This window comes from Eumetopias jubatus, unplaced genomic scaffold (assembly GCF_037043125.1).
Source record: "Eumetopias jubatus isolate StellerSeaLion01/CBP00866 unplaced genomic scaffold, mEumJub1_p1.0 scaffold_9, whole genome shotgun sequence".
Lineage (NCBI taxonomy): Eukaryota > Metazoa > Chordata > Mammalia > Carnivora > Otariidae > Eumetopias > Eumetopias jubatus.
Window position 1 is genome coordinate 77349665 of NW_028274815.1, and position 27964 is coordinate 77377628.

General features: G+C 42.1%; 1 protein-coding gene across 1 annotated transcript in view; it reads right to left on the reverse strand.

Annotated features, from left to right (window-relative positions):
• TMEM131 (transmembrane protein 131) overlaps window positions 1-27964 on the reverse strand; it is a 221887-nt gene that overhangs the window by 11995 nt on the left and 181928 nt on the right. The window contains exons 26-33 of the mRNA XM_028103920.2: window positions 25387-25538; window positions 24813-24955; window positions 23489-23675; window positions 21885-22070; window positions 20916-21074; window positions 19899-20491; window positions 8221-8396; window positions 4551-4672 (exon numbers count right to left, since the gene is read on the reverse strand). Of these exons, the coding sequence (XP_027959721.1) occupies window positions 4551-4672; window positions 8221-8396; window positions 19899-20491; window positions 20916-21074; window positions 21885-22070; window positions 23489-23675; window positions 24813-24955; window positions 25387-25538 (1718 nt within the window). The remainder of the gene's footprint in view (window positions 1-4550; window positions 4673-8220; window positions 8397-19898; window positions 20492-20915; window positions 21075-21884; window positions 22071-23488; window positions 23676-24812; window positions 24956-25386; window positions 25539-27964) is intronic.

The window sequence follows — 27964 nt, forward strand, 5'->3', positions numbered from 1 at the left end:
TAGTAAAAGAGCTAACCAAAAACCCAAAGGGCGCTGTTAACCCAAATAAGTAGAATTTTTGGCAGGTTAACAAACCAACATGAAAGAATTCACTGTATACGGGCAAGAGTATTAATGCTACAGTTTTATAAATCTTCCATGTCCTTCTATTTCTGATTGACAGTGTTATTTAAAAACTCCATTTAAGGTGCGCCTGGGTGGCTCAGTCGTTAAGCATCTGCCTTCGGCTCAGGTCATGATCCCAGGATCCTGGGATCAAGCCCTGCATCAGGCTCTCTGCTCAGCAGGAAGCCTGCTTCTCCCTCTCCCACTCCCCCCGCTTGTGTTCCCTCTCTTGCTGTGTCTCTCTCTGTCAAATAAATAAATAAAATCTTAAAAAAAAAAACAACTCTATTTAAAAAACAACGACAACAAAGGCTCCCATGAAACAGACACCTAGCCCTCTGGAGGTGGGTGTGCAGTTATTTTTAAGTCATTTATAAGTATGGGGGGTGGGGGCTATTTATACAAAGCATAACTCTGTGCCACCGTAAAATCAGTTGGTTTTTTAAGAAGAAAGGTGTCAGACAACTATTTTATTTTTGCTGATTCATACTTTCCAAAATTAAGCTAGATGATCTTTATCAAGAAACCTTTTTTAAAGGCTTCTGAATAAAATAGGTAAGAGCCTATTTAATTTAAATGATTCTTTCTAGAAGGGAAAAACCTTTGGTTTTTCCGATCTGGTGGTTCAGATGCCAGGCTTTATTTTTGCTCATGTAATACACAGTCTATGCCCCTGTCTGGGGAATGGGGAAGGCAGAGAGCTGAAGCCAAGGTGAGGGCTTTCCCAGTGCTCACAGGTCTGGAAGCCAGGGTGTGAAATGTGGTGCCCACGGCCCTGAGCTGAGTGTGCTGTTAGAGCAGAGTAGTAGAGAGTACAATTATTCTATGAGGACTTCTTTCCCCCCCCATTTTAGATTATTACATTTAAGTCATGTAGTCATGTAAAGTGTTGATAAATAAGCAGACAACTTCTATGGTGTCGAAGCTGGCCAGATGGACTGACCAGGTCTCTGCCATTGCAACACTATGCTCCACACTCCCAGGAAATGATTTTTTGAAACGAACTTGTGGGAGTATGGTAGGATGTGGCTGCACAGGCAGAGACCATGACTGAGACAGTGCTCTGGCTTTATCAACACCTATTTATAAGAAAACAGGTTCCTCAGCATTTAAGGATTGGGTCTTGTAGCCTAGAGATAACATAACATCCCAATAATATTGACAATATTTAAAGACTAATTTTTGACAAAGCAAATGTGAACGAAGCCCACAGATTTTATTAATCTTAGAATATCAGTGTTTTGGCTTACTAATATATGGAACAGACATTTATTCCCAATCACATAAAGCTTTCAAAAGATGATGATAATACATATATGCCTTATTAGTGGTATCTCTTTTTAAGAGTGTATCTATACCCTTCAGATTGTAGAACCACAGAGTAACCCACAGCATTTCTAGGGTGACAGGAGTTTTGGGTACCACTAATATTAGGACTGGCAGTGATTTTACCTGAGTGACAGACTGTCATAACTCAGTGTAGACAGGGAGTGGCTCTTTTCAGAGAGGTCACGTTTCTGGTTATTAAAAAAGCCAGTCTTTGTATGATCTCCCTCATACATGGAATTTAAGAAACAAAACAGGATCATAGGGGAAGAGAGGGAAAAATAAAACAAGACAAAATCAGAGAGGGAGACAAACTGTAAGAGACTCTTAGTAAACAAACTGAGGGTTGCTGGTAGGGGGAATGGGGTAACTGGGTGATGGACATTAAGGAGGGCACTGGGTATTACATGAGACTGATGAATCACTGAACTCTACCTCTGAAACTAATAATACATTATATGTTAATTAACTGAATTTAAATAAAAGGGAGAATATATGGTCTACTCCTTGTGAAAACAAAAACAAAAAAGTCTTTGTTTAACTCCATATTTGAGTGATGTACTAATGAATTCTGACTCTTTTAATACTTTCATCCAACTGAGTTTGGGAAAACACAAAACAAGATTGTTGAGTTTTTTTAACAATTTTTTTTTTAAGATTTTTATTTATTTGAGAGAGAGAGACAATGAGAGCGAGAGAGCACGTGAGAGGGGGGAGGGTCAGAGGGAGAAGCAGACTCCCCGCTGAGCGGGGAGCCTGATGCGGGACTCGATCCAGGGACTCCAGGATCATGACCTGAGCCGAAGGCAGTCGCTTAACGGACTGAGCCACCCAGGCGCCCAAGATTGGTGAGTTTAAAGAGATTAGATTAAGGAGAGCAGAAGAGTAAGGTTGCATATGGATTTCTCCAGTTACAAAAGACAATTTTAAAAGACAACTCAGAGGACACTACTTAAACCGTCTTGCTGGTAACGGTTTTTTCTCTTAACTATGTAGCAAAGGACACAGGTTATCCTTGTAACTGTCCCTTGACAGAGAGCCAGCAGGGAACGGGCTCTTGTAGCTTTCTGTTAACCAGAGAACTCGAAATCCATACAGTTGGTGGCATTCAAGGAAATCTTTTATAAAATGTTCAAAATCAAATCTGCTAATGGTCAACTTATTTTATAAAAAAAGTCAATACTGTAGAAGAGGAAAAGGGATGAGGGTAAAAATGAACATGTAGTATTTGTATAAAAAATAGTTTGTCTCTGAGCTCAGGCATCGAGGCTAATACACAGTGCAGAATGGGTAAAAGGCCCCTGTGGAATGGTTTTGCTATAGTAATTCTGCTAATGGTCAATTTATTTCATAAAAATTTGGAATATAACAGAAGTCAGTGGAAAAGAGATGAAGGTAAGAATTAACATGTACTATCTATTTTAAAAAATTATGTCTGACAGCTCAGGCATCAAGGCTAATCATGCAGATTTGGCAAAAGTCACCTACGGAATGGTTTTGTTACGATAATTTTTAGAAGGTTGGTATTTAAATGTGTGATAAGAATTACAGCATGATTGTCTATTCTCACAAGATCTCCATGAAAACTATGTTTTTTCATAATTTGTATTTTTTAGCCCCATTTACTTAAGAATATCTGATTAATCACCTAAGCCTGAAAAAGACCTAGAAGAATAATCCCTAATCACTAGAGTATTATTCCAGTCCTGGGGTGCCAGAATGTTGTTAGCACTAATTAGTGCCTTAGGTTGATTTCTCTCAGGAGAGATCCAAGTGTATCAACCATTACTCCACTTGACATTGATTCTAGCTGGGTCAGATTGTTCTCAACAAACTGTGGGATTGGATCCAGTAACAATTTGCACACAAGAGTGAATTTTAGGTATAAATATTCCATTAGTAATTAATGACTGCCATATGCTGTATTAGTTCATAAATTCAGGGACGAGGTTTCATTTCACTACAGTTAACACCTAATTTCTCAGGAGCTGTTGGTCCTATGGAAGACACTGCCTGTGCCTGAGTTAAGCCGTCTAGGGAAAGACTCCAGTTTACTGGTGTTTCTGGAAAGCTCACGTATTAGTCCCAGAATCAGAGTAAAATTGACCTTCCAAAAATGTAAGGCCAATTCTAAAAACAATGCTTTCCTTTAGTAATTTACACCCAATTCCTTCAACTTCCTAGGTCAATGTTCACTTATCACACAAGAAGGTAAATATCAGCTTACATGCTGATGGCCATTTTATACGATCAACTATGAAGGGCATAGACAATGTTAAAACTAAAATAAGCTTATTTGGTAGATCTAAGGTTTAATGAAAGTAACCTTAGTTAATGACCTAACAGTTCAACTCCTTCATTTACTTGAGGAAACATTCTACGGCAAGCCTTCCCTGTGGGGCCTACCAGAATCCTGTTCCATGGTGACTGGAATGGAGTTATTTCCTAGTTAATTCTTGTTGATAGAGGATATCTGCCTTTTTTTTTTTTTTTTTTTTTAATGAGAGAGAGAAAAAGGAAGAAGGGGAGGGGCATAGGGAGAGGGAGGGACAGAATCTCCAGCAGACTTCCTGCTGAGCGCAGAGCCCGACTCCCGGCTTGATCCCAGGACCCTGAGATCATGACCTGAGCCGACACCAAGAGTCGGACACTTGACTGACTGAGCCACCCAGGTGCCTCTGCCCTGTGCATTTTTCAGGTAAGAATAAATTTTTTCAAGTTTTATGGCACAGAAGTCTAGAACCCAATTGCAGCTCTGGGTTAGTGAACAGATTCGGAGCTCTTTTTGAGAAAAGTTATGCTCCTACCTGTGGTTAAACCATCAAGGTCACCTTTGTATAGAACTGAAATGGCTCTCTGCCTGGGAACAAATTACCAACCTAAAATTTCATCCTAAATTTTCATAACAAGTCATTAACTCTGCCTTTTCCATGTCTGACAGCAGCATGTGGTCCCCAGTCAACACTAGGCATTAGAAAAGACCCAAGAGGAACACAATGCAGTCATGGCTTTTGCTGCAGAAATCCCATAGTAACCAACTCACCACAAAAACATGACCTCATTTCACCAGTCATTTCTTATGGATACCTGATTTCTCTGCATACATTTATTTTTCTTACCTGGGTTTCACATCTGTTGGGATTTCTTTCTTTAAGAGTTTTTTGCTTTTTTGCTTCACTTGAGACATTTCATTTTCATGTTTTTCAGGCATGGCTTGTTTTCCCTTTTGCTTTTCTGTATCCTGTAAAAAAATGTATACTTAATTGCTGAAAGGATTCATAAAAATGAGTGATACAGTCCTAGATGAAGGCAGAGACACAAAACCAAAGACGTAGCAGATACAACACGTTATGTTGAAAAATAAACTCCTTTCTATCTTTACTGTAGTTCTGTCAATTTTTTAGCCTTTGATTTATAATTATGTTTGGGTGAGCCTGAATTATAAAGAATGTTATTTTATTTTATTTATCCTGATGGCCTGCCTGGGGTGGGTGGTGGCAGCAGCAGCACCAAATTGGCAGCTTCTCATTTTTAAGCACCGGGTGAGAAAACCTTGCTCATTTTTACAAGAAAAGTCAGCTTGGAGTACAATATAAAGTCCTATACTTCTGGCAATGTTGCTAATCCTAAGTACAGGTAAAATCCAGGGCAAGAAAGCAGTGCAGGCAGCAGTAAAGTGTTCACACCTGTTCACGAAGTGTTCCCGAGTGACACTGTGACTATGAAAGTGTTACGGTGGGTTTAATGCTATCCATTCACTGTCAACGAGAGGGGCTTCGTTATTCATTCACTCACTCAACTGACACTTACTGGTCACCCACTTGGTGCTAGGCAATGGGGGCCCACGGGGCCCCAGCCCTTTCCCCGAGGACTCATGTGAAGTCTAGCAGGAGGCAGACGCATACGATGGCTGGGGATGAACTTGTACCCTGGTGGAGAACTGTTCACGGGCTCTGACCAGAGAAGGATTGTCTTACCTGGCTTGAGTGTGGAGCCTGCACTGAGGTCACACCTAAGCTGCACCTGAGAGCTGTGCTATGTCACTGGTCTGCCCACTCTGGTTCCTGGTCCCTGACCAGGTTAAGTACAGAAGCCGCACTTAGGCATGTTTATAGTAAGTCCACACTGTTGGGGCATCCAAGCATGAGACCAGTGCCCCTGTCTCTCAAACAGGGCATAGATCTGTTCAGGTCTTACTGAACTCGCTGGGGAGTTGCATGTGGAATGGGTGTGTACTACTTATGTGCGGTAGGACCACCTGTACGACAGACTGGAAAGAAAAAACACCCTGGTTCTTCATCACACATGGTTGGAGCAGCACCATGTGCAAGGATGCACTGAGGCTAATCAGGGGCACGGACGGGGGAAGGACATGCTCGGCAGAACGGCACAGCTGTGGCTATGGGAGGAGTTACTGGCACAAGGTAAATGAGACCTACCCAGCTTCACTATTTATGGACATTAAGGCAACTTGGGTTTTTTTTTTTTTAATTTTTTTATTATGTTAATCACCATACATCATTAGTTTTTGATGTAGTGTTCCATAAGGCAACTTGGGTTTTAATAGGTCACATCAGGTCAATCTATTTGTCAGGAATAAATAACCAGAGAAAGGGCTAACCCACCCTCTTGCCCACACACCTTTTAAGACTGAGTTATTCAGGAAGTAGTTCTAGGACACTTGACTCATCAAGGACTTTGTATACCATGAGCTCTTTGAGGACAAGAAGATGGTCTTTTTATCCTCTGTTGTTTCCCAAGCACAAGGTCTGGCACTCAGGTGCTCAGTACCGAATTTTTTTTCATTTTAAGTTGCCTTAAAAAAGATTTTGAGTACAGCCGACACAAATGTTATGTTAAGGTTCAAGTGTACAGTACAGTGATTAGACACCTCTACATGTTATGCTGCACTCATCCAAGTGTAGCTCCCGTTGGTCCCCATACAATGCTACTGTGGTTTCATGGCCTACATTCCCTATGCTGTGCCCTTCATCCCTGGGACTTACTCAGTTCACAACTGGAAGCCTGAATCTCTCACTCCCCTTCACCCATTTTGCCCATTCCCCCTACCCACCTCCCCTCTGGCCACCACCAGTTTGTTCTCTGTATTTGTGGGTCTGATTCTGCTTTTTGTTTGTTTTGTTTTAGATTCCACACATGTGTGAAAGCAGGTGGTATTTGTCTTTCTCAGTTTGACTTTTTTCACCTGGTATAACCTCCTCCATCCATGCTATCACAAATAGCAGGAGCTCATCCCTTTTTAATGGCCGTGTAGTATTCCACTCGAGCCTTCCTTTTTGAATGAATGGGTAGAAGAAGGTTGGAAAAGCCATCTATGGGATAGTGACCTGTCGAGTCTGTTATCTAGTTAGGAAGAAAACACACACAACTGGCAAACAGATCAGTCACCAAGAAACAAAAGCACACAAACTATATGCAGGAGCACTGAGGAGGACAACTAAACACTGATCAGAAGGGAGGAGAGTGGGCATGGAGGCCACACGGAGTCTGTGCTGTGTCTGTAAGAAACAAATGGTGGGGAAGGAGATGGAAGGAGCAGGAGGAAGTGAACGGAGAGGGGAGAATGATGCCAGGGGGTGCACAGAGAATGGTGGCAGATGGGGTCAGCTGGAGAGAAGCGTTCGGAGAAAAGCCGGAAGGGCAGGAAAAGAAGTGAGGAAATGTGAAGAAAGCCTGCCCTGAAAATGCTTTCCAAATGCTTATTCGTATCATCGAAACTGCTGGGATTCCACTCAAAACCGAAGATGGCATTCTGCTTCTCTGAAGGAATCTGTTAGAAAGGATATAATACAGTACAGAAGTCCAGTACTATGCACTGTACTGAGGGCATACAGAGCACCCCACCAAATGTGAAGGACATGATGGGGAAGGGAGCTGACAAGAAAAATAAGTCACATGTAAATTTCATTAAAAAATTAACACATGCAGATGATGCTGTTAGATATCTTTAAGAAATGGTTCCTTAGGTCACTAGATTAGAACTGAAAAAGAAATTCGGGCCTATATTATTAAAGGCTATATTAGGATCATATTAAATTTGGAATACAGTTATCTAAAAATAAAAACGCCAAAATAGAACTATGCCCTCACTTTTCTGCACAGCACTTGTAACTCACACTCTCAGACCTGCTCACAACGGTAACTTTACCTACCATTTACCTAATGCCACTAAGTACCAGGCATTCTGCAATATTATCTGACACTGGTGACTACCCTGAGAGCGGAGAAAAGATTTTGAGAAGCGAGGCGGCTTTCTGGATGTAATGTGTGCTGAGCTGGGTCCCCAGTTCTGGGTGACTACTGACGTGCGGCGTCTTTCCCTGGGCCCCCTTCCCCTCCAGGACAGTCACGGCCCGAACTGTGGGAGGAGTGAGCAGCTACTGAAGGCTGGTGTACCAGGAGCGACAAGACAGGAAAAGTCCCATATAACGAAAACGGTCTAGGTCCTTCTCATCCTCTTTTAAGACTTAAAATTTGAAACAAATTTCATGAGCCAGAGTAGTTACTATTCCAGAGAATCCCTAAGTTTCAAGCCGTGTTTCCAATTTCTAACTACTGTACTTTACCAACATGCTTGCCGGTGGTGTTGCCTGGGGGAAATGAAGCCCTCCATCCTGGGGGCTGACTGTTCGGGCATGCCTGTGCACACGGGCAAGGACTCCCCAGAGCACACGCCTACGTAAAAGATAATTAAGCCTGATCTAGGAGACAGTGTCTTGAGCGCTGCGGGGGGCACCTCCTTCTCCCGTCTATGGGAGCCTGTCATACCTCCTTGAGGAGAGGCTCTGTGTCAGGGTTGGAGGTCTCTGTGGTGGTGGAGGAGCTGTCGTCATCAGCCAGAGAGTCTTTCAGATCATCTTCCTGTGGCTTTCCCTTTCCCTTCTTCTCCTTTTCTTCTTGCTTCTTAGGTGGTTTCACTTTGCGCTGAAGAGGTTTTCCTTTCCCTGGGGATGGAAATCAAAGTAAAGTAACTTCTTGCTGTTTTAAATAGCTCAGAAAACACAGCCATTATAACTTTTCTCCAAGAGGCTGGGCTCTTTCTCATTAGTGAACGTTTCTTTCTCTACTTTATTTCTTCTCTAATTAAAACTTTCCAAATCATGTTTGACTTTCTTTTATTATTAACATATAAGGTAGTATTTGTTTCAGGGGTACAGGTCTGTGATTCATCAGTCTTACACAATACACAGTGCTCACCACCAACTGTACCCTCCCCAGTGTCCATCACCCAGCCACATGTTTGACTTTTTGATGAGAATATGTGTAAAAATCAATTTTGTTGAGGCATAATTTATGTACAGTAAGATAAACCCATTTTAAGTGTACAGTTCAATGATTTTTGGCAAACTTAGTAGTTTTGACAAATCTACATCTGTCTTAGAATACGTTTTGATACCCCCGAGGATGATGTAGCTTTGAAAAATCACAGAAGAGAAAACCAGACATCCTTTTAAATCTGTTTGGAGATGGAAGCCTGAAGGTGACACAGGATGAGAAGCCCTCATACATCACCACTCAGTGGCCTGGGGGCAGAGCCATGGTGGCTGAGTCCAAATCTTGGCTCTCCCTAACCAGATGCACGCTCTTGGCCTCCCATCTGTAAGCTAGGAGAGACAACACCTCATAGGGTTGTAATAAGGAACTGCATAAAGCCCTCAGAGCAGTGGCCGGCACATAAACCCCACGGAATGTTCTATATGGACAGAGTGAGACAGAGCTCTAGAAAGCCTACTATTTTAAAACATGTGGATGCTCCCAAGACAAATGAGAAACCACTACTTCCCAGGCAGCATTCCATGTGCTGGGAATTCAGCAGTAGCACCAACGACATAACCCTTGTCCTCACCGAGCTTCCATTCTAGCTGCATTAGGCAACAGCGGAGAAATCCCCGGATTCCAGCACCTGTGCAATCACCTGGGCGGGCAAGCAGGGTAAAGCTGAAGAAGCCACATAAGCCGCAACCGAGGCCATTCTCTATATGCCATTTAAAAATACATCCTTTTGATAATGGGAGCTTAAACAAGTTATTTAAATCCTAACGTTTCCTGGCCACTGTTAATTATTGCCAGAAACTCAAACTTCGGCGTCTAAACAGGGGTTGGCAAACCGTGGCCCCTGGATGAAATCTGCCCTGTGGCCTGTTTTGTTTGGCTTGTGAGGGGAGAATGAGTTTTTCATTTTTTAGTGATCGAAAAAAAGAAACAAAGAAGAATATATGACAGAGACAGACCACACCTCACCTATTTACTGTCTGGCCCTTTACAGAAAACCTTTGCTGGGCCTGATCTAGAAAAAGAACAGGTAAAACTCTGACTGGATTTTAGGAATGTCATTTTCTTTCACACTGATTCCAGGAGGTAATAAACCTGAAACCACAACTGGGACATTAAGTCTCAAAAACTGAGAAGCCTCTGTTTTAGCAGATTGGCCAGTGGTTTAATTATAACAGCTTCTAATCCACCCTGACTGCCTGGAGCTCCTTTCTGCCATGGCAAACGGGAAGGAGCCTGTCTGGCTCTGGCCCCATGAGCCCCCAGATTTCTCAGATTCTGAGTTCAACAGCTCATGCTGAGAGTACTTCAAACTCTCCCACGTGCCTGAGATCAATTCCCCATGCAATGAATTTCTCACCTGCAGTTATACAATTCTGGCATGCTTATGTTCACTGGGTGAGAGGCACTATTTGTATAAATAACCTGTATTTACAATAACCCAAACCCTGCTTAATTAAATAGGAAAGCACTAGAAGTGATTTTTTTTTTTAAACTGGCTCAAATTTTGAAGATATGGATACACAAAGGAGAAAAACACTTAATAAACCAATAGTTAAAGTTAAAAATTTGGGTAAAAAAAAGCTTACTTCATAAAAGATGCTTTTTATCTCCAAATCCCCATCTTTTTTAAGATTTTTATTTATTTATTTGTCAGAGAGAGAGAGCACAAGCAGGGGGAGCAGCAGAGGGAGAGGGAGAAGCAGGCTCCCCGCCGAGGAAGGAGCCCGATGCAGGACTCGATCCCAGGACCCTGGGATCATGACCTGAGCCGAAGGCAGACACTCAACCGACTGAGCCACCCAGGCGTCCCTGTAACATTCATTCTTAATCTGCTGTACTCTAGACTAACCTAGGGAGCTTTTTAACAAATACCACTTTGTTTGGGCTCCACTCTGAGAATCTGATTAAGCAGTTCTGTGTGGGACCTGGTGTGGGTAAATTTTTAAGAAGCTCCTCAAGTGATTCTACCCCATAACTAGGCTGAGAATCATTAGTCATGGTATCAGCACAATCACCGCATTATCAATCCAACGGCCCAGGCCAGCAGCTACCTCACTGTCCTGGATGGTTTCTTTGACTGCTTCTGTTTCCAATTTCAAATGTTGGTGGGAGGGGAAACAGCATGCTTTCATCAAAGGACTAAGAATAATTCGGACTGGATCAGCCTGATGACAGGTCTAGGTGCCCTGCAAGGCTGCACGTATGGGGGTGGACTCTGCCTTCCTCTTGCCACTTGGTGTGGTGACTTCTCAGGTAAGCTTGTTCCCCAGGACCTCTTCTATTCCTCAGGGACTGCTTTCCAGTGGTAAGACTGGGTTTTAGGGAAAGGCAGTCTAAAATGTTTTGCTAGGAGGGGACTGGGAAGTGGGAATCAGAAGTCAGAGGGAAGCACTGCCCTCTCAAAGATAAGTTAGTTTTTATACAGATTAAGACCCTGTCTTAAGGGAAGCATGCCTTAACTGGTGCATAATCTATATAAAAACTAACCCATCTAAATAAAGAGTACAAACTGAAGGGAGAAGCAGCTGAGAAAAACTGAGTGTTTCCAGCAGTGGCTAAGGGATATACCCAACATGAGTGGCAGGTTCCTCAGGCTTCACACCACCATCTGGATGAACTACCCCTGAGGCTACTCATCTGGATGAACTATCCCTGAGGCTACTCACCCTCTGTCTGCCTACTCCCGCCATCACCAAGCAGACTCTTGATTGAGGATGCTACCTGACCTACGGTGGGCAGCACTTACCCCCACGGTGCTATTCCTCAGAAGGTTTAAGCACCTGAAGGGCAGTGATCAGCCTGACTGATCTCTCCATCCTCAGCGCCTTGCATTGTGCCCAGCACATAGGAAGTGCTCAGCCAGTGTCTGCCAAGCTGTACAAGTTGGTTTGGTGCCTTTGTAAACCCTGAAATACTCCTACAGTGTGACCTTGCCGCCCCAAGTCTGGAAGCTTATCCCATATCTCACTCTTTCACGAGTAACATTATTAAGGTTTGAATCCAAAGTCGGTCTTCATAGCAAACTGTTGATTCCATTTATAGCACATTCTTGAAATGACATAGGAACGGAGATTAATGGTTGCCAGGGGTTAAGGAAGGGAGAGGAGTGGGAGGGAAGTGGGTGTGGCTAGAAAAGGACACACTAGGATCATTACGGTGATGTAAACGTTCTGTATCTTGACTAGATCAGTAACATACAGGTATAACTCGGAGATATTGCAGGTTTGGTTCCAAACCACCACAATAAAGTGAGTCAAATTAATTGTGTGGTTTCCTAGTGCATATGAAAGTTATCTTTACAGTATACTGTCACCTATTAAGTGTGCAACAGCATTATATCTAAAAAAAACCCCTCAATGTCCATACCTTAATTATTACTAAAAAATGCTAACCATCATCTGAGCTTTTAGTGAGTTGTAATCACTGATCACAGATCACCAAACAACTTTAATAATAATGAAAAAGTTCAATATTGTGAGGACTGCCAAAATGGGACACAGAGACATGAAGTGAGCCAATGCTACAGGAAAAAGGCCGCCACAGACTTGCTCAGTGTAGGACTGCCACAAGCCGTAAGAAAACGCAGTTATCTGCGGAGGGCGATAAAGCCACGCACAGTCAGATGAGGAAGGCCTGAGTCCTGGTTGTGATATTGTACTGTTGACTAAATTACGTCCAGTTGGTGGTTGCTATGCCTGCTCATAAAAGTGGTTAGAATGAAACAGTTTCTTCATTGCTTCAGAACCCAATTAAGTGTATTTTTTCTAATAATTGTGTGGATACAAAACTCTTTATTGGCAAAAGCCATTTGTCTCTGTCCGCAGGGGACCTTGGGGCTGACCTGTGTGTACAGGAACATAAGGCAGGCTGCTAAATATTTGTGACAGAGTACCATCCACATTTTACAGATCTAGCATCTTTAGTCAACAGTAAAGTTCTAAGCCTCATCAAATAATCCAACTATGAGCACTATATACATACTGTAGTCACCATGGGCGCTGTGCACATGGGTGAGGCTGAGCGTACATCTATATGAAGAACATTCCCATATTCTCTCCAATAAAGACAAAATGCCCATTCAATTAATCAGTGTCCTCAGATTGAAGGTGGAATTCAATGCCAGCAAAGTCCATTTTTTTTCAGATGCACTCTCAGGCTTCCTCTTCCTGCACAAGAACTAGAGAACAATGTTTTACTTTGGCCCTCGCTGCCAGGAACTATGCTGCTCAATTCAACACTTAATGGTAACAACTCAGTTTTTTCTAGGTTTCTGATGAGAGAGCACCATAATTAAGAACAGAGAAAACATCAAAAATTCTTTTGTCTTTTATTCACTGTTTTACACAGGCTTTAATAATTTAAACCACCATCAATTATTTTAAGGAGGCAAAGTATGAATTATAAATTTAAAGAACACATCCTACTCATTTACTTTTTGTCTTCGCTAAGGAGTGAATAAATGAATTTGTAATCAACTTGTCTGGGCAAGCTGCTTTGGCTGTCTCTCTCCCACTTTTAAGTCACTGCATTAACTTCTATCCAAAACAACTGCTTCAGGAAAGTTTCCATTAGCAGCAAGTGGTTTCTCTGAATATGTGCAGTCCCTGGCTGCAGTGGGCCCAAGGTAGGCCATGTCACATCAGCTGAAACACCTGACTAGACTCTCTAGAGAAGCACGAATTCTGGCAGGAATTTGTCTTCCTCCTCCTGTTTTGGCTGCTGAAATGGTCTAAATGGGGCCAATTTACTTAGGTCAGTACTGGTCATGCAAATTTACTTCCCCACCTAATAACTTTATATGAGCATGTTAAATGAAAACATATCAAAAAATGCATATGGAAAAAACTCTTCAGGAGTTCTTTAACCTAAAGCAAATACTATTTTCAAAATTTCACAGCAATCATATTATTCTTTCTGATTAAGTTCTGTGCTTAGATTGCGAAGATGACTTGTTTAGCTCAATGCAAGTTAGAAAAGAAGTCCTTTATTAAGTGAGATAATTCTACTTCCAAGCCAGGGAAGGAATTAATAATGAGTTTGTAAGAACATCCAAACTCTTTTTGTTGTAGCTTTTCTGGTACCTTTATAAATAAGGTTGTATATACCATCTGTGGTACTAACCAGAACCAGTATAAGGTACCCAGGACCAGGAAAAAAAGCTGCACCACCAAAACTTTATAGTACACAGAATTCAATTATGTAGGGGTTTCATAAAATTATTACACTCAATTAATTTTGGATTTGTTTATTCTAGAAACCAAGTATCACCGATATTCAAAAGCACACAACTACAATTTAATACTGGGAGAGGATAGCTTCTGTCCTATCTAGGCATTTCTGTCCACTCCCTTTAAGGGCAAATCCTTGTCTGCCCAAAAACCACTAGAGGGACTGGTGCCCACCTCCCAAAGACATTCCCTGGTTACATTCACTAGTGGGTTCACACAGGTTATCCCAATCACCTGTGGACCTTGTTGAATGCAGAGTCTGATTCAGCATTCTGGGTTGGGGTCCACGATTCTACATTTCCAAAGGCCCCCAGGTGATGTAACTATTGCTGGTCCGGGGGCCACAACTTTGGGTAGCAAATACTACCAATGCTGCTCCCCTTGCGCTGATACTAGCCCTTCTCTCAGCTCACTCAGGTCCACTTCTCTGCCCCATTGGGCAAATCAGGTTAGATTTACTCCAAGGACTGGTTACCTTTGCCTGTGGGACAATATATAGTAGTGGAGGAGGGAGTGGAAAGCTTATCAACCAAGCCTCAGGCTTCACCAATACTTGGCAGATGCCCTGCTTTTGGAGGGAGGCGAGTTTAGGGTAGATTTTATAATGTTAGCTCTGAATCTAGTCTGTTTCCTTGCAGATAGCCCGGAAGGCAGATCAGATCCATGCACCCAGAACCCTCTACGTCTGTGACAACTGCATACGCACTACGTTCCTACACACTGCCTGGCCTCACCACTGTACCCTGCAGGTCTCCCAGTCCTCCCTGAGGAGCCTGACACCAGCCTCATGGACTTCCTCTGACCCTCAACCTCCTATCACCTGGGCTCCAGGTCTTGTATGGGTCAGGTCAGTCATCTCTCATCAGGACCTCTGAAACCCAAAAAGCTCTCCTAGTTTTTCTCCCTCATTTAGAAACAAAACTTGATCCCTAAACTCTTGGTGGTACAACTTAAGCTGAAGTTAGTCTTATGACTCATATGGTACATGCACTGTATGCCTTTCCAGAATCTGAATTCCCAAACACGTGAGGCTTCCAGAGGGTTGTGTAAGGGACTGCAGACCTATAGCTCTGTGGCCTCACTGTTGCTACTGGGCTTTACTTTCACACCCTATTTCCAAGGCTGCACCTAAGAACCTGTCACCGCCCAGAACCGCCTTTCCTCTGAAGCCCTACAGTCTCAGGTTGCGCTTGCAGGCCACGGTCTCCTGTGCTTCCCTTGCTTCCACCATCCCTGCAGCTGGATGTGTGGGATCTCCCACCCCTTGACTGTCCATGTTCTCCCTGTTTGTGGGGCTCCTTCTGGCCTGAGGTCCTTCTCTATCCTGCAAGTTCTGCACCGTCTGGCATATGCATCTCTGTCCTGCCAGCAAAATGTGGCATTCTCAGCCTCGGTCTTTTTGCCACCCCCGCCCTGCAGAAGTCCAACAGTGCTGTAATGCGACTCCCCAGCTTGCACTCCTCACCCTTGGGCTGCAGTGGAGCATGGAGAAAGAGTGCGAAAGTGTGCAGAGTGCCACTGCGACCCTCAGCGGGGTCCCCATGCTACCTGAGGGGCCGCTCTGCACATCCAGCTCTCACGTCCCACGCACTCCCAGTCCACAGGAATGTGAGCTCAGTGGAACCAGACTACTGCAAACTGTTTCCTGTTTCTACCCTCCCACTTCTCCCCTCAGTCCCAGCAGCTTTGACTTTGCCTCCAACAGAAGCTCCTTGGACTCCCTGTACCCCTCTTCGGCTCTACCCATTCATCTGCATCCATATACCTGTGGAATGAGTGTCCTATCTTTTATACTCTCCTGAATTGGGTCCCACCCCACCCACCTCCTTGGGCATTTGCTTCTTTTTAGAGGCGGCAGGACAGCGTAGTTACAAGCTGAGGGCTTAGAATCAGGCCTGGGCATGGCCTCCCATATCTGCCTGCTGCAACCTTTCTCTAGACTGGGCTTCTAACTGGAGACACAGGGTCACAGCAATGCCAATCACCAGGGTGCACGAGGCATGTGCAGTCAGGCCTGGAACGTTGGTGTTGACCAACATCATCGTGCTCAGCTCTACTGGCTTTTTGTCCTTCACTCATAGATATTTCCAAACACCATGCTCCCCATTTTTTTTCATTAAAAATACTACCACACAATATATTCATCCCGGGGCACCTGGGTGACTGAGTTGATTTAAGTGTCTGCCTTCGGCCCAGATCATGATCTCTGGGTCTTGGGATTGAGCCCCACATTGGGCTTCTTGCTCAGCAGTGAGTCTGCTTCTCTCTCACTCCCTCTGCCCCCCCCCACTGCTCGTTCTCTCTCTCTCAGATAAATAACTAAAATCTATAAAAAAATATATTCATCTCCCACCTTCTTTTTTTTTTTTTATTGAAAGTTAGAGCATGGAAACTACAGAGTAAATAGTAAATGCCCCCTTTCACTTATTTGCCCCCAAACGCATACCCTGAGAAGTGGCCACTATTAACAGTCTGATGTGAAAAGTACTCACACCACCGTAACCAGGTTTCTAGTCCTATCACTTCACAGCAACTATCTGGCCAAGGTCAAGTAATGTCCTAGCTGCCAGGCTCTGTGCAGCTCTGTTCTACCTCTGCTTCTTCTGGCCTTGCTGGGACACAGTGACCACGTCTTCTACCTGCTTTCCATCACACTGTCTGCTGGCCCTGCTCTCACGATTCTGTCTTCAGCCCCGTTTGTCCCATTTCTCACCCTTAAGACTATGTTCTAGGCAGACATTAGTGCCAGGGTGTTCCACAGCTCCCTTCAACTCAGCAGGCTGAAGATGGCGCGGGTCCTAGCAGGACCTACATCCCACAGTGTAGGTAGTAGCTATCTTCTCCACTTTAAAGAGAACAAATGGGGGATCAGAGAAGTAAATTTCACACAGTCACACAGTTAGGAAGGGGCTGAGCCTCGCCTCATGATCGTGTGCCACTCTGCATCTCCCTACCCTAGATAAAGCTGCCCCTCACGCTACCAAAGCCAGAAATGAGCGTGGCTGCAGATTCCACCATGTCTTCAGTTAATGCAGATACTGACGAGTGACTGCACCAGGTTCAGAGCTTCCTTGGGTTTTAACCCTCAATCCGGCAATGGTCTCTGTCCAGTCCCTAGGAGTCTGTATTGCAGGGGAGGGAACCAAACAAGTACAGAGTCTAATAACTGCCCAGCTGTACGAGGCCCTGCTCAGGCCAGCTGTGAACAGAGGGCATTTCTGGGTGCCACCTTCCACGAGGAGCAGTGACAGGAGGAATGACTAGGGAAATGGCTCAATGGCCTACAATCTAGGCGAGATCTCGGGAGATCATATTTATTTGAAGAGAAGTCACTCTGAGCAGTCTCCAAGTGCCAGGAATTTCATAGCCTCATTATAAGGTAGACTTTTTGTCTGAGATACTGGGTAGGGGCAGGGGGAACAGGGTGCGTCTGAAAACAGAAGGTTCATATTTAACACGAACATGACTACCTGCAGGAGCCTGGGGTAAGCTTTAGAGAGCTTATAAAGGTTCTGCCCAGCTAAAAGCCTATGGTTTTATGACACATCACTACTTTGCAACCTGGAGATCAATGCCCACCTTTTAAAGTTCACCTAAGAGGCAGTTTTCCATATGTACGTTACACTTCAATAAAAATACTTGCTAAAAAAAAAAAAATTAAAGATTTTGTTTCCTTCCTTCTTTCCAAACAGCAGCAGTTATCCTTATAACAAGTAGAACGGCCACTCATGTGATGCCTGGGATCCCTGTGTCCTCATGGGCTCAAGAGTCACTAATGATGTGGTGGTACCCATACCCCGTCATTAAATATCTTTCAGTAGGTCGACGCTAGAACTGCTGTGATAATTAAAATCATTTGTAAAATTTTAATATTTATGTTCCAGATAAATGACCCTGAAAATAAAAACGGACCTATCACACTGATGTTAGCGGACTATCTTAGGCATAGGCAGTGAGGTATTCAGTTTTGACTGCCGAATTCTTTCTGGTAAGAAATGATAATATACATTTCTTTTATTCATGCCCTCAATATGGGAAAAACTCATTATGCAACTTGATCTAATAAAAAGAACTTTAAGGATTCATTTAATATTACTATGAAAATTACCCTAAAATAAGTAAGCTCTATTAATAATGAGTACATTTCTCTGGAAAAAGTTAAATAATATTCAAGACATTTTACTATTTTTCAAATCCAAATGCGTGTAATTCTAAGAGGACTCTATGTAACTAGTTTTCATATCAGGGACTAGGAAATTCTCTAATAGAAAACTCCTGGACTCTGGGAACATTGGGTTTCTTCTGGTCTCTCAGGACGGCCAACTTCCCTGTTCCCTGTGTAAACGAAAGGCAAAAAACCTCCCTGGTACACCAGGGAGGGAGGTCCTGAAACAGGCTTGGAATAATGTGTACTGGCAGGACTGCTACGGGAGAGAGAGGAAGATGCAAAAAGTTTAGGCTGTAAAGGGATTAAATTGAAATAGAGCTACAGGCTGTTTACTGGTTTTTATATTTTGATTTTGGAAGTTACCAAATAGCCTACCTCTGTGTATGTGTGGTATGTCGTGTCTAAGATCAATCCCAATGCACCCACCCTCCCTCCTGGTGTTTATGCTCTGTGGAATTCTCTTTCCTGGAGTATGGGCCAGACCACATTTCTGATGAGCAGAACACTACAAAAGTGATGTGATGTCACTTCCAAGATTAGGTCGTTAAGGGACTGTGACTTCTGTCCTGCTAGCTTGTTCTCTCTCTTGCCTCTAAGCTTCCTTGCTCCGGTGAAGCCAACTGCTTTAAAGTGCCCTATGGAGAGGACCCATGAGGCTGGTGGCCATAGCCAGCAAGGAACTGAGATCCTCAGTCCAACAATCTATGAAAAACTGAATCCTGCCATCAACCACCTGAGCGAGCTTGGAAGCAGATCCTCCTCCAGTTGAACCTTAAAATGACTTCAGCCCCAGGCAACACCTTGACTGCAGTCTTGCGAGCCAGAGAACCCAGCTAAGCTGCACCCAGATGCCTGACCCACAGCAACTCTGAGATAGTAAGTGTGGGCATTTTAAGTGACGAAGTTTTGGGATAATTTGTTACTGAGAAATAGGTAGCTAATCCAGCATACAGAACTCCTAAGCAGGGATCAGCAAACTTTTTCTGTAAAGACATAGATAGTAAATATTTTCAGGTTTGTGGCCATTATGGTCTCTTGCAGCTATTCAACTTTGTTGTTATAGCATGAAAGCAGCCATAGACAATATGGAAATGAACGAGCATGGCTATGTTCCAATAAAACTTTATTTATGAAAACATGTGGTGATTTGGCTCTCTGGCCGTAGTTTGCCAGCCCCTGCTCTAAAGTACAGGTTCTGTGGAAATATTATTTTTTAAAGATTTTATTTATTTGAAAGAGTGAGAGAGAGCATGAGCAGAGGGAGAGGCAGGTGGAGAGGGAGAGGCAGACTTTCCTGCTGAGCAGGGAGCCCGACGTGGGGCTCTATCCCAGGACCCTGGGATTGTGATCTGAGCCCAAGGCAGATGCTTAATGACTGAGCCACCCAGGCGCCCTGGAAATATTATTTTTGAGTTAAAATGGATGGGTCTCCATTTCACCGTTATATTAAAAATTAGTTTAACAATTAAAAAAAAAGCTCAACCTATCACAGCACAATAATCACAGACAGTTGAAAATGGAAAGAGATGTCCAATAAATTTCTAAATTTGATAAATAACCTAAGAAGTTCAAATATTTTTTAGATAAATGGATACCTCTCTATTTGCATCAGATACGGAAAAGCTGAAGTCCAAACTGGAGGTGAATTTGAGCCAGAAGAACACTTACTAAATCAGCTGCTTCTACCACAGCTCCGATCACCGCAGCTCCTTAATTATGCACCCGCCTTCCCCCGCATACATCACGCTTTTCTGACAGTGAGAACGGAGGATTACCTTTGCTTTTTGACAACGGTGAGGGCGGCTGCTCTGTAAACACTTCCAGGGGTGGGGAGTCAGGGTGGTCGAAGTCTTTGTCCATGGCTTCTATGAGACTGGTGATGTCGGAGTCCTCCGAGCTGTGCCTTGTGCTGCCGGCCCGTTCTGGGTGGGAAGGGTGCGAGAGCGGGGCGGGTGACAGCCTTCCGAGCTGCGGTTCCTGGTGCTGAGGCCCCGGCGGCGGCGGCGGCGGCGGTGGTGGCGCGGAGTGCTGCTCCAGAGGGCTGTGGGCATGGTGCTGACTGCTGTGCTGGCTCTGCTTGGCTCCTCTGGACTTTCTGCCCGCGGCATGACCTTGGGCCACTGCGTTTGACTCTAAGACGAGGGGGCTCGCTTTGCTAGCAGACTGCGCAGAAGTCCTGCTAGAGGTACTGGAGCTGTTTTTTGCTCTGACGTTTTCCACGTCAGCTGAGTTTCTATTGCTGTGACCGCTGTGTGGGTGGACCGGTGGGCCACACTGCTTGTGACTCCCTCCACTGGGTCGGGACGACGAGCCGCCTGCCCCACAGAATCCCCTACTGTGCCCGGGGTCACAGCTGAGTGTGTTCAAGCTGAAAAAAGGACCAACTGCAGATCAGTAAGTAGCAACTTACAAAATCTAAGATGAAAAAATTCTTGTCTCATCAAGATAGCCACAAGAGAAATATAAACTACTCTAAGAAAAAAAAAAAAAAACACCCAGCAAGAAATAGGGATACTTTCCACAATTTTAGAGAGTCTACTCTATCTGAAAATTTAGGAATCAAGTCAGTGATCTGACTAAGAATATTTTAACCCTCACCAACACAATAAAAACATGGGATCGGCTGTGAGTTCTAGCAGAGAAGAGAACTATACACAAGAGAATTATGAAGTAATTAGAATTAAGATTTCTTCCCCTTGAGCAAAGATGAAAAGAAAAACTTATTTTTTCTTTTAACTACACCAGCCACATTTACGTATACTAGAGAATTCATTTCCAGCACGTGAACATACTTTCCTTCAGATGAAATACCAACGATTCTCCTGAGATCAAATGGTCTTCCCACATCAAAGGGTGGGTTCGAGGCCTCAAAGGACAGTCGCCTTCGAAATGGCTCCCAAATTCCTTGAGCTTCTAAATAGGCTGTTCCAATTACCAAGAGAAACAGTGCACTGTAGGGGCACAGAAGGTGGAGAGTTGGGATTCATTTGTTAGTGTAAGAGTAACAAAATCTGATATTAAAGACAGAGTTTCTTGGTAAAGCACAACAGGATATAAAAAACAGGGATGCCTGTGACAAATTTTACCCGACTAGACAAAAACAAAGTGTTATGGATAGAAGCCTGCACGCTCGTTTTTATAGAAAGCCAACTTACATGGAGGCTTATATAGAGGAAATAATTACTTGTATCAGGATAGACACCTGGAGGATACTTTTCCTCTTACCAAGAAGAAGCGTTTACCTTGTGGTTTTAACTCTCTAGACCAACTCTTTTCCCTTAAAGGATGTGTGGGGTAACCATGTAAATTTAGAGGCAAGTGTATCATATTCTCCAAACATATACATATACTGAAAAAAAGATAAGGTTGCTGAGGATTCAAAAAATATTCCTCACATTTCATGTTGCTTAGGTCTGTTTAAAAAAAAAGTATCATATAATGTTGAGTAAGTTACCTATGCCCAAATCAAGTAACGTTACCTGGCAAATGATGAGTGGTTTTGTCCCTTTAAGAAATTAACGTGTACTTAATTTGCATAAGAAATTTTAAAGGTAGAAGACTTTTGCTTATTGTATATGCCACTGAAGCGGGGTTCAGTTCTGACTGCTCCCACTAGTAGATGCAGGCTTGATCAAGGCAAAAAGGTCTGTTGTTTGCTGATAGATTCCCAGCATTCAGAACAGTGACTGGCACACCATGGGCACGCGAGGAACAGTGTCAAGTGATGCCTGAATACCAACCTCAAAAGAAGACACAAGTACCTCATGATTCCTGAGATGATGATGTACAGAGCCAGCTCCCAGTTGGGTCTGGGTAGGGCTTCCGCACAGGTTGCTAACATATGGTATGGAAGGGATGCATTCAATACAAATACAAATTCAGAGCCACTGGTTGTTATAAACTTCAGTTCACGAATAACTCTAGAAGCTGTGAAATCAGGAGTAAACCTGAAACAGAATAGTGGCAGTTCAACTCGTTTTAAAAATACACCACAGTAGTTTACATATAATACTAGTGCCACACACCTTTGAAACCTAACAGAATTTTAGAGTTTGGTACTTCTATTCAACGTCCTCATTTGAAGATGGAGAAAGCATTTTCCTACTACGAGGTTAATAACAAATACAACTATATTCTGTTGGTAACTAGAGAAATTGCATGAAAAAGAATAACAGCATAATTATTAATTCAGGAAGCATTCTCTGAGCTTCTCTCCCTCCCTCTTCTTTTCTCCTTTAGCTGAATCCACTCTTTTCTCTCAGGATATATTCCCAATAATGCCTTAAACACACAGACACACAGACACACACACACACACACACACACAGACACACACACACACACACACACACAGACACACACACAGACACACACACACACACACACACACACACACACACACACACCCAAAAAACGTAGCCCTGGTGATCTTCTCTTCATCTCCTGTGGTACTGCTTTCTGCCCTCATTATTTTATTTTTATTTTTTGTTAACTGTACGTTCTCCAACCAGATGACTGGCACCTTGAAGAAAGGTATTTTATTCTCTACTGTACCTTTAGGTACCAAGCACTAAGCCTTATGGGAGTATTATCATTACGTACTGAATGTCCATTGAAGATCATGAAATTATTAATTAAGGGGACAGAGGTTACATTTTATTACATAAAGCCTATAATCTTTTTTTTTAAGATTTTATTTATTTATTTGACACGCAGAGAGCGAAAGTGAGAGACAGAGAGAGGGAGAGCAAGCACAAGCAGGGGGAACGGCAGGCAGGGGAGAAGCAGGCTCCCCACCGAGCAAGGAGCCCGACGTGGGGCTCGATCCCAGCACCCTGGGATCATGACCTGAGCTGAAGGCAGCCGATTAACCGACTGAGCCACCCAGGCGCCCCATAAAGCCTATAATCTAACAAGTTATCAATTAATTGTTAAAATAGGCTACAGCTATTCCCAATACAGGCATTAACACTGTCTTCTGACCAAAACATTACACATTCCTCCACTGCAGAACATGGAAAAACTGCACATGTGTGATGCAGGGACCACTCTGTTACTGAGACTGAATTTATAATCAATTTCCTATCAACAACCTTATGCTTTAACACAACCCTGGAAATAATTCTGAAACCGGTTTCTAAGATCATCTGGTCCACTTTGGATATATAGGAAGTTTCATAATTTTGAAAACAAAGATATGAAGAAATAACTGAAGATTAAATGGAAACAAATCATATGAGCATATCTGTGGATAAAGACCTTTTTTGTGAATATGAAAACATATCTTTGCACAGTTTGAACAACTGCAGTATTTGAAGTTGATGAGAAGCCAGTGATTCATTACACCTCATAAGAAAATACTTACAGTATGATTATGTCTTTAGAGGCGTTGGCGCTTAGTGCAAACTCTTGACAATTAACAACTTTAAAGCCATATCCCTCACAGGAGTACCCACTGACTTCAATGGTTTCTATGTGAATCTGAAGTTGCCCTGTATTCTCTACTTTAAATGTTCTTTTCAATGTGAAATTTGGTTCTCTTAGTTTCAAACCTAAAGGAAAGAAAATCAAGAGTGAATATAAATCTTGCTGGCATGTGCTGCAGGTCCAAAGGATTATCACATTCACCATAAATATATGCCGAACATTATGAGCCACCTCCTCATGCCAAAGAGGTTAGCTGGCACCCAGACTTCATCAGGAAGTACTCCACATTGTTGTGTCATTTTAGATAGCAAAAGTTTAATTATGCTTTATTTTTTTATTTTTATTTTTTAAAAGATTTTATTTGACAGAGAGAGATAGCGAGAGAGGGAACACAAGCAGGGGGAGTGGGAGAGGGAGAAGCAGACTCCTCACTGAGCAGGGAGCCCGACGTGGGGCTCAAACCCAGGATGCTGGAATCATGATCTGAGCTCAAGGCAGACACTTAACTGACTGAACCACCCAGGCACCCCTAATTATGCTTTATTTTTATTTTTTAAATTTTTATTGTTATGTTAATCACCATACATTATATCATTAGTTTTTGATGTAGTGTTCCATGATGCATTGTTTGTGCATAACACCCAGTGCTCCACGCAGAACGTGCCCTCTTTAATACCCATCACCAGGCTAACCCATCCCCCCACCCTCCTCCCCTCTAGAACCCTCAGTTTGTTTTTCAGAGTCCATCGTCTCTCATGGTTCGTCTCCCCCTTCCACTTACTCCCCTTCATTCTTCCCCTCCTGCTATCTTCTTCTTTTTCTTTTTTCTTAACATGTTGCATTATTTGTTTCAGAGGTACAGATCTGTGATTCAACAGTCTTGCACAATTCACAGCGCTCACCATAGCACATACCCTCCCCAATGTCTATCACGCAGCCACCCCATCCCTCCCACCCTCCACCACTCCAGCAACACTCAGTTTGTTTCCTGAGATTAAGAATTCCTCATATCAGAATTATGCTTTATTTTTCATACTCAGAGTAAATCATCTAAGACATGCAATGAAAATTGAACCTTTAAATCTTTGAAGATCCAAATCAAACAACTCTGAAAGCAAGTCAGGGTATTTCATTAAAAATCTTAAGTGTTCATCACTAATATATACATGTGCATGTATAGAAATACTGTTTGTTTTTGGGAAATTATACTTTTGGAAGCGAATACTGAAAGTTGTGCCCTTGAAACTGTTAGGAATACTTACTATCTGTACAATCTTTCAATAATGCTTCTGTGATTTTAAAGCGTAAGGAACTCCCTGGACCTGGAAGCTTGCCTGCCACCCTTAAGTTCTCAGTTGTTCCTTGTCCTTGGACCATCACAGCATCCACCACAGTGAGGTTATTTCTATGCAAGAAATACAGAATTTTCCTCCATTAAATTTGCATAATAAATTATAAATTCACATAAATAAATTATAGATAATTGATCAATATTTTTTACTTTTTTTAATAAACCATGTAGAAATGAATATACTAAACTTCAGAGTGATGAAACATTTACACTTTAAGAATTTAAAAATCTTTACACAGAGAGAAGCAAGAGTTTTTCATTTTTAAGAGTCACATATGGTATAGTAAGAACACTATTCAGGTTTTCAAGTTATAAACGTAATCACAGAGGTACTTTCATCAGGTGTGGTATGTTGTGTGTGTGTTTTGGACAAAGTGAATACCCTATTAAATAAAGTAGACACACAAACACATATTAAAACAAATCAAGTAAGGACTTCTGAAAAAGTAATAAAAATCAATGCACACTTAAATTACAGAACCTACCTGATTATGATTAGCGAAGAAACAGTTCTGTTGTGAATTGGAGTAAACTTTACTTTGACAGATTTCTTTTCTCCAGGTTTTAAAATTAGGTTTAAAATTGAATGTCGAGAGAGGCCTTCTGTAAATCCTGTTGAACTCTGCAGTGGATGAGCCTTGAATCATTGGGTAAACAACAGAAGTTACTACTATATTCTCTGGATAGAAGTTTTATACTTTACCCCACCCACAGTCCAGTACTAGTTTCCTAAATTGATTAAATGTGTGAACAATTTTACCCCTCATGATTTAGATACTGGTTACCTTGCAAACAGAAGTGGGCAACCAGTGATGACCCTTCTCATTGTGCATTAAGTCCCCAAAAGGGCTTTGATCCCCACATCACCAAAGTCCTCATTATTTGTACTAGCATTTGTTTTTGTATAGAAATCTTTTTACTTTTAACATTAAAAAATTTTGAAATGTAATACACATATAAAAAAGGACACAAAGCTAAGAAGCACAGCTCAATGTTTTAGCACAAAGCAAACAGGTGTACAACCAGCACTCAGCACCCCGAAGTCCTATGGTTGCTGTTCCCACTTTCAGCCAGTTTTCCTGCTCCTTCCCCCTCTGATGGGTATCAGCTGCAGGGTCTTCAATGTGTCTCAGATTTTTTTTTATTTGTAAAAATATTTCCAACTCGTATCAATCTACCTTTGAATTTTATTTTGAAAGCTCAGCACATAATTACTGTTTAACACTTTATGACTGAAATAATAAATAAGAGCTTAGTTTAATAACCAAAAGATGGCTTCTTGACAGCCAGTTACAGATAAGATTTAAGTATTCATTTTTTATTAAAAATATCATAGTTCACACTTAAGAATACACTGTTCTAATTTTTAAGCAACATTAAGTTTAAACTTTTTTGGGGGGAAGGGCTGGCAACACTTGGCTACAAATTTCCAGGGCTCTTCACAGCTCTGCTAACATGTGGAAGGGGAGTGAGGTTTGCATGACTTTCAGCTCCACTTGCCATAGTTAGGTTTAAAACATATAATCTACCTACCTGTGTTAGCATGATTCTACAAACATAACTTACAGTCAATAGACTTAATGAAGCCACTACTTTTTAACTCATGCTTCTGAGGCAAAACATTTTCTTCTGCATCTAACATTCTTCTCTGTAAATGTCTACTAGGATAATAGAATATCCTGACTGCTCCAAAATGGTTGGTCAGTAAGTTCTCTTTAAGATAAACTATTCTGAGTAATTGATGGACACATTATATACTCTACATATATTCCCAATAAACACTAGCAATTTAAACTCTGATGACTTGGCAAATATTTGAGGATGTTGTGATGCCTCAGGGATATCATTAAGGCCTCAATTGATTCTCAGTAATTCTGTAGCAGTGACTCTTTAGAGAGTGACCAATGGGGCCCCCAGGGATCTCAAAATCTTTTCAGGATATCCATGATGTCAAAGTTACCTTCATAACACTGACAGATGCTATCTGCCCTTTCTACTGTGTTGACATTTGCACCAGTGGTCAGCAAAATCAATGGCGGGTAAAACAACTGACCCTTCAGCTTAAAGTAAGGCAGTGGTATCTAACTTCCCTATAGCTACTGTCTTCTTCACTGCCATGTACTTGTAAAAAAAAATTCTTACTGATTAAGCAGTTAACGATATTAATCTTAATAAATCTCAATCTTGGGCATGTGCATTTTTAGTATTGTCTGATAAAATGGGAAGTATGCATAAAGCACTCCTGCTGCCTACTGAAGCACCATGTTGTCTTGAAAAGCTACCATTTGAGATGCAAACTGAATTATAGCTGTTTTTCTCATGGAAAACCATGTATAGTTGAATGAATGACTGACAGTCAATCTGTGGTTGTTCAGACTTGGGTATTTGGTAGACATTTTCACAAAAATGAAGTACATCTGTCCAATTAAGGAAAAACAACTGAATATGATTTTTGGGGATTTTGTAGAGTGAATCATGTCAACATTTGGAAGTTCTGCATATCTTGGTGAACCAGTATTTTCCGAATGATGCATGCTGTTAGAATTAATTAAAAAGGCAATTAAGATACTCTTTTTTTGTAACTATATATCTGTGCCAGGTCAGGTCAGATATTTGTCATATACTTCAACCAAAAAAATAAATCATGAGAAACTAAATGTAGAAGCAGTGGGAATCTATCTGTGTATTAGGTCTGAGAACCATTAAAAAGATCTGTAAAAATGTAAAACAATCTGCTCTTCTTGCAAAAAGTCTTTTTGGGGAAATACAGTTATTTTAAATTTTTATGTTATCGATGTTAAATGGAATGAATTTATTATTATTACTTTATATGAATTAAATCAATATTTTAAAGATCTCTCAGTTTTTTCCCAGTTCTGAGAAATAATTGACATATATCACTGTATAAGTTTAAGACACAATGGTCTCATTTACATATATTGTAAAATGATTACTACAACAGGTTCAGCCAGCATCCACCTTCTTATACAGATACAGTGAAAAGAAAAGAATGAAAAAAGAATAAAAGGAAAAAAATTTTCTCGTGATGAGAACTCTTAGTAT